The sequence below is a fragment of the Dipodomys ordii genome, unplaced genomic scaffold, assembly GCF_000151885.1.
Source record: "Dipodomys ordii isolate 6190 unplaced genomic scaffold, Dord_2.0 Scaffold6, whole genome shotgun sequence".
NCBI lineage: Eukaryota > Metazoa > Chordata > Mammalia > Rodentia > Heteromyidae > Dipodomys > Dipodomys ordii.
Window position 1 is genome coordinate 3,277,716 of NW_012267222.1, and position 11,574 is coordinate 3,289,289.

General features: G+C 54.0%; 1 protein-coding gene across 7 annotated transcripts in view; it reads right to left on the bottom strand.

Moving 5' to 3' along the window:
• Acot7 (acyl-CoA thioesterase 7) overlaps positions 1 to 11,574 on the bottom strand; it is an 88,528-nt gene that overhangs the window by 24,583 nt on the left and 52,371 nt on the right. For all 7 annotated transcript variants that reach the window (XM_013035597.1, XM_013035560.1, XM_013035552.1 and 4 more), the window contains one exon: positions 10,350 to 10,436. In XM_013035597.1, the coding sequence (XP_012891051.1) occupies positions 10,350 to 10,436 (87 nt within the window). The remainder of the gene's footprint in view (positions 1 to 10,349; positions 10,437 to 11,574) is intronic.

An 11,574-nucleotide genomic window follows, 5' to 3' on the forward strand; every position in this document is an offset into this window, starting at 1 on the left:
ACCCAAAGGAGCCACCAGCCCACCTTGCTTTCCTGCCCACCCGCCCGCCCGCCTGCCCATGAATCAAACTACCAAGTGCCAAGCTTGTCTACAATGCCTCTTCCAGGTGCCCACAGGAAGGCCCTCACTGTTTCCAGTTAGGCACAGTGAGCGCCAACATCGAGAAAATAACTTGAGCAAATTACAGTCCACTGTGGGCCGTGTGTACTTCCCAAGATCAGTAATTTAAAAGATGACAACAAAATTGTAGATTTGCTGTCTTTGGAGAGTGCACTCGCTTCAGGAATTATGGGAAGGGGGGGGGGAACCCAAAAAACAACAACCAGAACTGGTTGGCCACTAGCATGTAGATAAATACTGGGTACCAAAGATATTTTTGAATCTAACATTTAACTGCTTACAGGTTTTTGTTTTTTTCCTCTTAAAGTATTGACAACATGCTGACAGGATTAAAAATAGCGGCTTTATGTTCCTTTCCCGGGCCGCAGGCTGCGCCAGCCGAGCCTGGAGCCCGCGGCGCTGCCCACTCAGAGGGCGGGGATCTGAGATGCCCCCATTTCTATATTTAGCCCCAACTGGCAAGTGTGGGTGCCAGCCTCCTATATTAAGCAAATGATAGTAAGTTTATCTTATTTCTCACATCCCACCTTCGGCAGAGGCAAGAGGTTATTTGAAGACGCAGGTGAGGGCGGGCTCCCAGACACTCTGGCTTCTCCTCTGGGTCCTATTACCCGGTGTGTGTGCTGTGAACTGGGACCAAGGAATTCCTGGCACAGGAATCTAATTAAGTTTGTTAGTCAGGATTATTTTTGGCAATTAGTGCACAATGGAGTAAAGATGAGTTTCTAAAGATAGTAGCAGAATGTTAGAAGTAGGAGCTGTGGCCAAGTCCCAGGTGGCGCTGAACTGCGGTTCCCGCATGCCTGTGAGCATCGCGGAGCCAGAGCTGAGGCCAAGTCTGCCTGGCAACACGGCCTCCAGCCATGAACCGGGAACGCAGGGAAGTCACGTAAAGCTCCAGCAGCACCATGGCAGTACAAACAGGAGGAGGGTATACCTGCAGGACTGGTGTGGAGGGACAAACCAGTGGGTGGTCTCGGCCTCAGCCCAGAGTCCAGGAAAGCAAGGGTGATGGTTCAACATCTGGGGAGTATTTGGGCAGGTCATCAGTGTCCTTCCAACAGCCTGGACTGGGGAGGACCGGGCTGGGGTGCCAGGGTGCATCTGCCATAGTAGCTGATAGACACAGCAAAGGATGAGGGAGGGCTGATTTATGCAGCACCCAAAGAGGCGCTCACACAAATGCCATCCCACTCCAGAAGCGAGTGTAGGCTACTCAGCTTTAGAGGGACAGTGAGCTGGCCAGCAGGGCCCCTGTGTGAAGCTGCCTCCAGGAGGGCCGGATGGGGGCCAGCAGGGTCCTTTGGCTAGAGTGGCCAAGTCCACATCCAACCATGGAAGTGCCCAGGCTCCAGTGGGCTCACAGCTCTGCCCCCAGAGCCTCAGTATGGACATAAAGACTGCGCTTCGGAGCTCCCGCTGCATAGCAGTGTCTTCAAACACCAAAACTTGCAGAAAGGAGACCTGGAGGACCACGCTTCTCACGCAAGACTGTTCTTCCTGAGAAGGCAAAGCTAGCAATGCTCAAGCCAGTGTGTCTTGGCTTACCTGTGGACCTGACCAGAAGCTCCTCAAGAGTTCCAGCAGGCTTTCCCTTCTCCATTCCCTGCCCAGGCTTACCATAGTGGCTCAAGCCAAAGAGGGCTCACAGCAGAAAGAGAATCTGCACCTCGGATCTGTTTTCTAGAGAGCGAGAGGGGCTCTTGCTGCTGCAGAACACAGTTCTCACAACCGCCCTGAGAAGCACAGTGCATGGCCCAGTCCTGCAGCCTTCTCTGCCATCTTGCTCTGGTGCCCAGTCCTGCTACTCTTCAGGTTCCAGCTCAGCTGAGCAGCCCCAGCCTCAGCCCCTTGGGCAGTGTGTGAGCCCCACAGCTGCTGGACAGATGCTGCATTGCTAGTCAGGGGAGGGCCATTTCTGCAGCCCCCATGTCCCTTCCGCTGGGACACTGGGCCAGCCCTGGCTCATCATGTGCCAGCACTGTCCAGCATGGCTGGCACACTCCCTGGGTGGGGCTGACTGCGCTCTCGCCAGGCCCTGCCCTAAGTGAGACGCAGTGCCCGGGCGGGCAGAAGCCCCACTGTGCATATGCGTGCTCTGGGTTGTGGAGGAAGTGAGAACGGCGGTAAGTGCTTTGGAACAGAAGTGAGCAGGGCCAGGAATGAGGATGGGTCAGTGCTTCACACCGCGCGCTGGGCAAGTTCCTGTGTTTCCTTCACAGATGGGAAGAAATCATAGCCACTGGGCGGTTGGTTTGAGGACTAAAACCGGGGACAGAGCCCACAGAGCTCCATGACCCTGGCATGGCAGGGAGGGAAATGGTGGAAGGAGACCCCACCGTTGGCAGGGAGGGTAAATGGTGGAAGGAGACCCCACTGTTGGCAGGGAGGCCTTGGGGAGGGAGATGAGCTCGGGGAGGGGCTGGGAGGGAAGAAATGGCCCAGATAAAGACCTGTGGCTTCATCTCCAGGGCCCTGAACAGAGTTTGTCTGAAAAGATGGTGTGGGACGCTGTCCAGCAGTGAAGGGGGCGCCCAGTGGGGGTCAGCACAGTTCATGGCCACAGTTTGGACCAGAAAGTGACAGGATAGGGAGAGTTCAGATTCTGACGTGCAGGAAGGTGGGAGTGGAGGACAGGCTGAGAGGTGAGGCGGAGGGCTCCAGAACAGGGCTGAGTCTGGGACCCCTGCAGGAAGCCTGGCTGGGCTGTTCGGGTACGAGGTGGGGGGTGGGGTGGAGGGAACCACAGATCTCCCTGTCTAGCATCACATCTGAGAGGCCCTGACGGTGTGCAGGGGAGAGGCTGGGGCAGGAACCACCAATGCAGGGGGTCAGGGTGGTGGGGAGAGCAGTGGTGCAAGAAAGGCCTTGGGGTCATTAAGGCAGCAGGAGCAGCACAGGGACAGAAGGGGCAGCAGCAAGGTTAGGAGGAATCAGGGAGGTTCTGGGGGACAATGACAAGGAGATGCATCTGCGCTCTGGCTTGGGCAGGAGGCTGGGCAGGTGATCTTGCCCGGGAAGTGCCAGGGGCAGGATGGGGGGTGAGGGGACATGGAGTGCCAGTGCCAATAGCTCAGAGGCCCTGGGCCGCTAGGGGGAGGTGCCCGAGCGGCTGGGAGGAGACGAGCCTCCCCTGCCTCCTGTTGCCATGTCTGCCTGGATGGGATGAGGGGGCCCTAGGACAGCTGGACGAGCGGAGCCCAGTGACGCTGGCTGAGGAAAGGCTTCTCGGCAGTCACTAGCCATTATGCTTTTCCAGAAGTGAGTTAACACAGAGCCAGAGGTGGGCAGCAGGTCGGCAAGACTGCCGTGGCAACGCGGGCACACTCCTTCACACCCACAGACTGTTAGAGGAGGGTGCCCTCTACAGACAAATGCTACAGACAACGTAGGGACAGCGAGCGAGCGAGCCCGGGACCCCTGTGTTCTGCAGGCAGCAATCCCTGCAGGGCTGGCAAGTGACACGCTGACCCCCAATTCAGGTGTCCACTCTGTGATGAAGGCCAGGAGGACAAACTCATAGCCACAATCTGCACAGAGTGCCAGGAGAGAATCCAGCTGGCTGGCGTAACTGCCTGACCCCGAAAAGGGGAGCTATCTGTAGAAAAGAGGTAGCAACACACGCCTAGCCAGGTCAGCAGGAAGGGGGGCTTGCAGGAGGTGGGGACCAGCACAGGATAGGCGCTAGGACAGTTCGATGTCATGAGGATGTGCTTCTGGGCAGGCAGTAGGAGCAGGGAGGGAGAGGGGTGCAGGCAAACACAGGGGACTCGAGAACCAAGACAGCCTCTTGGCCTTGAGTCTACTCTCCTCCTTTCTGTGGGTGGATTTTGTTATTCTTTTCCCAGTTCCAACACTTAGGTATTTTTAATTTTTCTTTTTAAGTATCACAGGCTCAAAGCTATCCACCCCACTTGTGCTCAGAGAACATCTTTATGCATATCCCCCAGATTCTGAGAAAGCACCCTCCTTTTTGCTATGTGAAGTCCAGACTGCTTGCTCTTGGCTCCATCATCTCTCAGAGCGCAGCTCGGCTTCTAGGTGTAATGTTCTTGTTCTGGATGTCCAGGCTCCATGAATTGGGTAATTGGTAATTGTGTGTGTGTGTGTGTGTGTGTGTGTGTGTGTGTGCGTGTCAGTCATGGGGCTCGAACTCTGGGCCTGGGCGCTGTCCCTCAGCTCTTCAGCCCAAGGTGAGAGCTCTACCACTTGAGCCACAGTACCACTTTCAGTTTTCTGGTAGTTTATTGGAGATAAGAGTCTCATGGAGTTTCCTGCCTGGGCTGGATTTGAACTGAGATCCTCAGATTTCAGCCTCCTGAGTAGCTAGGATTTCAGGTGTGAGCCACTGACACCAGGCTGGGAATTTGTAATTTAAATGCTCATTGTGGTCAAAATTACATCACCACATTTCATAAACACTCCACTTGATTCTCCATGGAACACTCTCTCCTCGCTCTCTGTAACAACAAAACTAATAAGGTAATAATAAAATGATGCAAACAGATCTGGGCATAGCATGGTGGTGCCGAGAGCTACTCTGGAGGCAGGGGCAGGAGTAGCACTCGGGCCTAGAACTGAGGCCAGCCTGGAGAGCACAGCAAGATCCTGCATCAAAAATGAAAAACACCTTGACTGCCACTTCCGAATGCCACTTGCTTTCCCTGCATTACTTCATCTAAGGGGTGAAGTCAGGGCTGTGATTCCAGGGGGCGCCCACACAGCACACAAGTCAGAAAGGAATGGGCAGGTGGGGAGATCTGGGGCCACAGCCCTGGTGGGTAGCCCCTGGCAGCCTCGGCTGGGCCATAGTGAGCTAGGAGCTCCTGGGATAGAGAGAGAAGAGGACTGGTGACAACTCTGGGAGTCAGCTGCAGGGGGTGGGGAAGCGGGGGTGGGGGCAAGAAAGCCCTCAGTTCTCACTCCTCACATGGATCTGCAGAGAGGAGGGAAAGGGTGTGAGGACAGCCACAGGTTTGTTGACACAATACACATCCTCGCTGTGGGCTCTGAGTCATCAGAAGCACCAGGCACTCCTGATTAAAGATGTAGCCCTGGCCGTGGCTGCACATCACAGCCTCATAGCCTCTAGAAGAGCCGAGCCTCTGAATACAGGCCCAGATGATTTCTAAGGGAATGGCCTTATCCCCAGCTCTCTGCCACAGCCCCACTTCTGCCCCCAGCACCAGAAACTGTGACCAAACTCTTGCCTCGAAGAGGCTCCTGGCGTGTCTGCCAGAGATCCAAAAACTGATCCATCACACTGTCGTTCTAAGACAGACAGCAACCCTGCCCTGCCCTTCCTCACACACCCTGAGTAGCGAGGCCCAGATCGCCCCGTAGGGACCAGGCTGACATAGATATGCCAGACACCTGCAAAGACATGCAGTGGCCCAGGTCCTGACCAGGTCCTGGGGCAAACAGACAGTTCCTGACTCCTACCTAACGGAAACCTCCCAGCTCTCTTCCTGTCCCAGTTCCTAAGGTCCTTTCATGGGGTTAAGGATGGTCACCGTGGCCTGTAGGACGTGGCCATTTTTGTCAAAGGCATGAAAAAGAGCATAGCAGCCAGCACTGTGGCTCCTGCCTGTACTCCCATTCAAGAGACAGCATCATGAGCCGGGCGCTGGTGGCTCACACCTGTCATCCTAGCTACTCAGGAGGCTGAGATCTGAGGATCGTGGCTCAAAGCCAGCCTAGGCGGGAAAAGCAGTGAAAACTCTTATCTCCAATAAACTACCAGAAAACCGGAAGTGGCGCTGTGGCTCAAGTGGTAGAGTGCTCTCCTTGAGCTGGAGAGCTAAGGGACAGTGCCCAGGCCCAGAGTTCAAAAAAGAGACAACCTCAGGAGGATCAGGAGGTGGAGGCCAGACTGAGCTATGTACAGAGACCTAGTCAAAAAAAAAAAAAAAAAAAGGCTCTGAGCTTCTTCCTGAAGGCGATCCAGGCAGATGACAAGAGTGCAGAGTTCAGAACCCTCTTGAGGGCTGGGAAGGTGGCTCAGTGGTAGAGCGCTTGCCTTGCCTGCATGAGGCCCTGGGTTTGATTCCTCAGCACCACATAAGCAAAAAGAAAAAAGCCAGAAGTGGCGCTGTGGCTCAAGTGGTAGAGCGCTAGCCTTGGCTGAAGAGCTGAGGGACAGCGCCCAGGCCCAGAGTTCAGGCCCCATGACTGGACCAAAAAAAAAAAAATAAACAGAATCCTCTTGAGAGGGAATGCACTGACAGTCTGAGGGGAGGTCCCTCTCCCTCCTCTCCAGGGTAGAAATCTGTAGCAATGGTGCTGCTCCCAATTAGCCAACCACCGCCCACCTGCCAGGGGTCCCGGCCAGCTGTGTGGGTGGGCCAGGGGTCTCCCATGAGCCTTGCAGGATGAAGGATAAGGCTGGGTATCAATCTCAGTGGAAATAAAAGCCCAGCACACATTCACTAGGTGCAGTGCCTACAATCCTAGCTCCTCAGGGGGCTCACATCCGAGGATCTGTTTGAAGCCAGGACAGGAAGTCCATAAGCCCTATCTTTAATTAACCACCAAAAAGCTAAAAGTGGAACTGTGGCTCAAGCAGCATAGTAGTCTTGGGCAAAAAAGGTTCAGAGATGGCCTTTGGGCCCTGAGTTCAAGCCCAAGGACTGGCAACACATACACGACCAGCACAAACAGTAACTCTGTCAGCAGAGGGAGAAGGGACTGGATCTGACAACAGGTGAACAGCAGCGTGGTGAGGGCAGGGGTGGGGCGCCTGCAGCAGAAGCAGGGGCAGTGTCCTCTGAGGTAAGACAGCAGCACAGGAGGAACCCAAGGTCCAGAGAGAAAAGTTCCAGAAATCTGCACTAAGAGGCAAACTGTGTCACGCAGTGAGCCTGCTGGGAGTGCCTGGGTGGCAGAGCCGGGGCTGCAGAACACAGTGCTCTGCTCTGCAGCTGCAGCAGCACCTTGCAGACTTTGGGAGGCAGGTTCAGCTCCCAGTCTTCTCAACCCAGCCCACTGCCGTCATGACCTGCTGAGCTACAGCTGTGATTCTCCAATGTGACCACACATCAAGTGGCTGCCTGGTGGTGCCCCGGGCAGGGAGGCTGTCACATGGTGTCACACACAGTTGGCTGGAAGGTTAGAGATGGGCCAAGAGGCTGAAGGCCAGCGAGGGGAAGAGCAGGTCAGCAGATAGCGGAGGTACGGCCAGAACAGGTTGCACTCCACCAGAGCAGGTTTGCAGAGGTGTGACGTTCAGGAACACGACCCCATGCCAGGGACCATGGCCCACAGTGCCATGTCAGCCCTGGGCAGCTCGTGCCTGCACTGTCATGGAAATCCCACCCCCTTCCTTGCAGAAGCTGCAGTTTGGGCCTCTCCCAGCTGAGCTGGGTTCTAGGGCTGCCTTTCACAGAAGCCACTGACAACCTACCAAAGTCAGCACAGAAAAACCAAAGACCAGAGTCAGGACCGGCCACCCTGGTCCCAGGCAGAAGATGCCCCTGGATTCCACCTATGGTTCCCAGACCGCAAGGACCATCTCCTTCCAACCACCGTCACCTCTACAACCACGCCAGCGAGTGATGAGACAATCAGGATTCACGCAGCTTTTCAAAGCCCCACAGCCCAGAACCCGAGGAACTGCAGCCGATATCCACACTGAGTCAGCAGTCTCTCTTGTGACTGGTGTCTGCTGACTAAGTCAAGTGGACAGAACCCAGTAGTAAGACCACAGGTGACGGTACCTAGGAGACTGCAGGTGATGGTACCTGAGAGACCACAGGTATGACAGTCCCTGGGAGCCCACAGGTGATGGTACCTGGGTGTTTTGGGCACCATCTTTATCCTCATTTATTCCTGGTCAGTTTCCAGGCACAAGAGAGATGATTAGACCTGGTAAAATTGCTAAGCATAGCTTATAAATTGTGCATGCAAATTTGAAATGCCTATAAAAATAGACACTAAATATTAGAAAGCTGTGCTTCTCAATGGTTTTCAAAGGATTCCTCAATCCCCGCATCTGGCTGATGCCATCCAATGTGGAAAGCCAAGAGGACTGGATTAAGGGCAAGCACTCCCTGCCACAAAGGCCGGAAGACACCAAGGCCACACCTGGTGAAAAGCTGCCAACACACACACACACACACACACACACACACACACACAGAGAGAGAGAGAGAGAGAGAGAGAGAGCAAAACACTGCAGCATGGAATTCGGCAAATTTCAGGTAAAGTAAGAGCTATGTAAAGCCCAAGGACAATTTCTCATGGTGATAAAAGTCTGGGCTTAGCAGAGGAGCTGCTGCCCCCTGGAACTGGAGGCCAGCAAGGTGGGAATGGGGAGAGCTCATGAGCCTGATGTTTTCAGTGTTTGAGTAGAAACATACTCCAATTATCTATGTTCCTGTGCCTATCTGAAAATACCATTTGTCATAGGTGGAATTTCCCCTGAGAAGGACCAAGTCAGTCAAAACAAAGGGGCATGCAGCCAGCATTTAGAGAAAACAACCTTAAGACTGAAAAAGAAAACTCAGAAAAAGGGATCAATTAAAAAGAAAAAAGAAGAAAGCAAATTTTAGGCTGTGGCAGTGGCACTTGTAACCCCAGCTCGAGGTTCAAGGCCAGCCCTGGCCAAAAGCTCTTAGGATCACATCTCAACCACGAAAGGGGGGTAGGTGGGGGGCATATCTGTTACCCTAACCTGGCAGGAAGACTAAACATTTAGGAAGCTTGTGGTCCAAAGTGGCTTGAGCCAATCTGAGAGTTCCTATTTGGAAAAGGGCTTGGGGGGAGGGGGAGTTCACAGCTTGAGCACCCAGAGTTCAAATCTCAGAACCACCAAGATCAAGCAAAGAAAGAAACTTAAAAAGTATCTCTCACATAAAGGCCCGCTGAATCTGACCCATCCAGGGTCTTCTACCCTCAACCAAGAAGTAATCTGTGCTCCACTGGGAAACAAGGGTGTGCCTGACTGGCTGGAGACACACGGAAGTCCAGTCCTTGACCTGAAGGACCCTTGGTAGAAATGTCAGTGTAAACCTACATGGAGCTGTCATCCCACCTGGGTTTTGAAAGATGAATAGGAGTTTTCTGAACAGAACAGAACTTGGTGTTCTAGGTACCAAGGAATGTGAGCACAAGTGAAAGTACTGTGCAGAAATGCCTGCCGTATCTAAGAACTGACTAACAGCTGAGCACACAGCAGCGGCTGTGCTGCACTCCGCCACTCACACCGTTTCACAAGCTCTGCTACTGTTGGTACCACTCAACTACCGTCCTTCAAATCAGTCTGCCTGTGTTTGGGAGCCAGGGTCTGGCTTTGGTGCCCAGGCTGGGCTCAAACTCTTGGGCACAAGTGATCTTCCCAACCAGCCCTCCATCCTATGTGTGGGATCCAGTGGCCTGGCTCAGCATGTTTCTTGTGTACTCAGTCTTACACACATCACATGTGGGTTAATGTGCAGGTTGTATTTGCCTTAATTCACAGAAATACACCTGCAGACTATTCCCATACGAACACCCCTCTGCAACTCTATAGCCAAGTCCTCCAATCTCCCAGCACGTGTTTGGACCGTGAGCAGCCTGGGCCAGGACTGCTCAGCCTGACTTGATGTGGGTCTGCATTTACAAAAAGAAATGTAAGCCAGGTACCGGGCTCACACCCATAATCCCAGCTACTCAGGAGGCTGAGATCTGAGGATCACGGTTTGAGGCCAGCCCAGGCAGGAAAGTCTGTGAAACTCTTATCTCTAACTACTCAGAAAAAGCCAGAAGTGGTGCTGTGGCTCAAGTGGTAGAGCACTACTCTTACACACAAAGAGCCTTAGACCCGAGGACTGTCAAAAAGAAGAAGGCGGAGGAGGAAGAGGAGGAGAAAGAGGAGGAGAAGAAGAAGAAGAAGAAGAAGAAATGCAAGCGTCAGTGGCAGGTGCTGTGAGTCCGTGCGTCGCCGTGCCACAGGCCCCTCAGCCAGGCCCTGCCACCACCACCTCTGCTCCGAGCTCCCTGGGTTGCGTGTGACCTCGGCTGGAATGTGGTCATCCATCCCATTTTCATTTCCAATTTTAAAAACAGGCACCAATAGTATTCCAGTAATTTCTTATGCAACCTCTTGGAAGTTTAAATTTACACTTCACTGAACATGAAGCCTGAACTGGGTCAGCCGGCAGCTTGGCTTCCCGGCGACAGGCGGGGGCAGCAAGGGGGGAGGAGTGGGGGGGGGAGGCGGGAGAGGGCGCAGCCAGTGCCCAGGCTCTTACCTCCATGCACGAAGCCGTGCAGGGTGCAGTCCGAAGGCCCCACCAGATGGATCAGGCTGGACTGGCTGTAGCTCACCGTGTTGGGCTCTGGAGAGGCAAAGCAGAAGCATTAGTCATGGGGGAGATCACCTCCCACCCTGCAGCAGTACTTCACCGAGGATGACTGCCTGCCAGCACTCAGACTGGGTTCTTCGAAGGAGAGCTGAGGGCTCTGCGGGCCACAGCTGTGGGGAAGGCAGAGCAGGCCCAAGTAGCCCCATGAGTGGTTCACAGTATACTGCCTAGGGGCATGGCACCAAGGGGGCTTGCCCACAGGGGCACAGGTGATGCTCCACCACGATGCTGTCACCAGCCTCATTTTCCACTTTTAAGAAAATCACCAACAGCCAGGCACCAGTGGTTCATATCTGCAATCCCAGCTACTCAGGGGGCTGAGATCTGGGGATCACAGTTCAAAGCCAGCCTGGGAAGGGGAGTCTGTGAAGACTTATCTCCAATCAACCACCAAAAAGCAGGAAGGGGAATTGCTGCTCAAGTGGTAGAACACTAGCCTTGAGCAAAAAAGCTAAGAGACAGTGCCCAGCCCCCAGCTCTAGTACTGGCACAAAGGCACACACAAAAATGGTACCAACAGTATTTCTGTAGTCTACATTGAAGCTCCATGACTGGCCCAGGAAGGCCTGGCTTTGGAGGGTGTCTGGGCTCAGGCCTCCTGCCAGGCAGCCTTCCTTCCCACCATCCTGTCCATGATCCATGCCAGGCCTACACAGTGATTCTCAGCAGCAAGACAGCCAGCAGGGTGGAGGCCATCCTGACCAGAGGCTGGGTCTCCTGTGTCAGTATCTCTAAGATTCCTACTCTTCCCAGCCCTGGATATCTCTCCACAACTCCCACACTGTACTCGCCACAGCTGGTCCTATCCTGATTGGTGAGACACACCTCTGCAAGCTCTGTGTGGGTTCCCCAGAGACAACTGGATCTTGAAGGCTCTGAGCACATCAGTGGGTCAATTCATTGCTGCATTCAAATCATGAATAGACTAGGAGATAAGGTGGAAGAAATAAGTCACTAGGTGTGCCCCTGGGGCTGCAGGGGCCTTTCACAAAGGAACACAGGCTTAGAACCTGCTTGACCAGCTGAAGGACAACAAAAGAACTGCTTTTAAATTTCAAACCCAAGCAAGGCTAGGCTTACTGCTCAGAAGGAAGGAAGGAAGGAAGGAAGG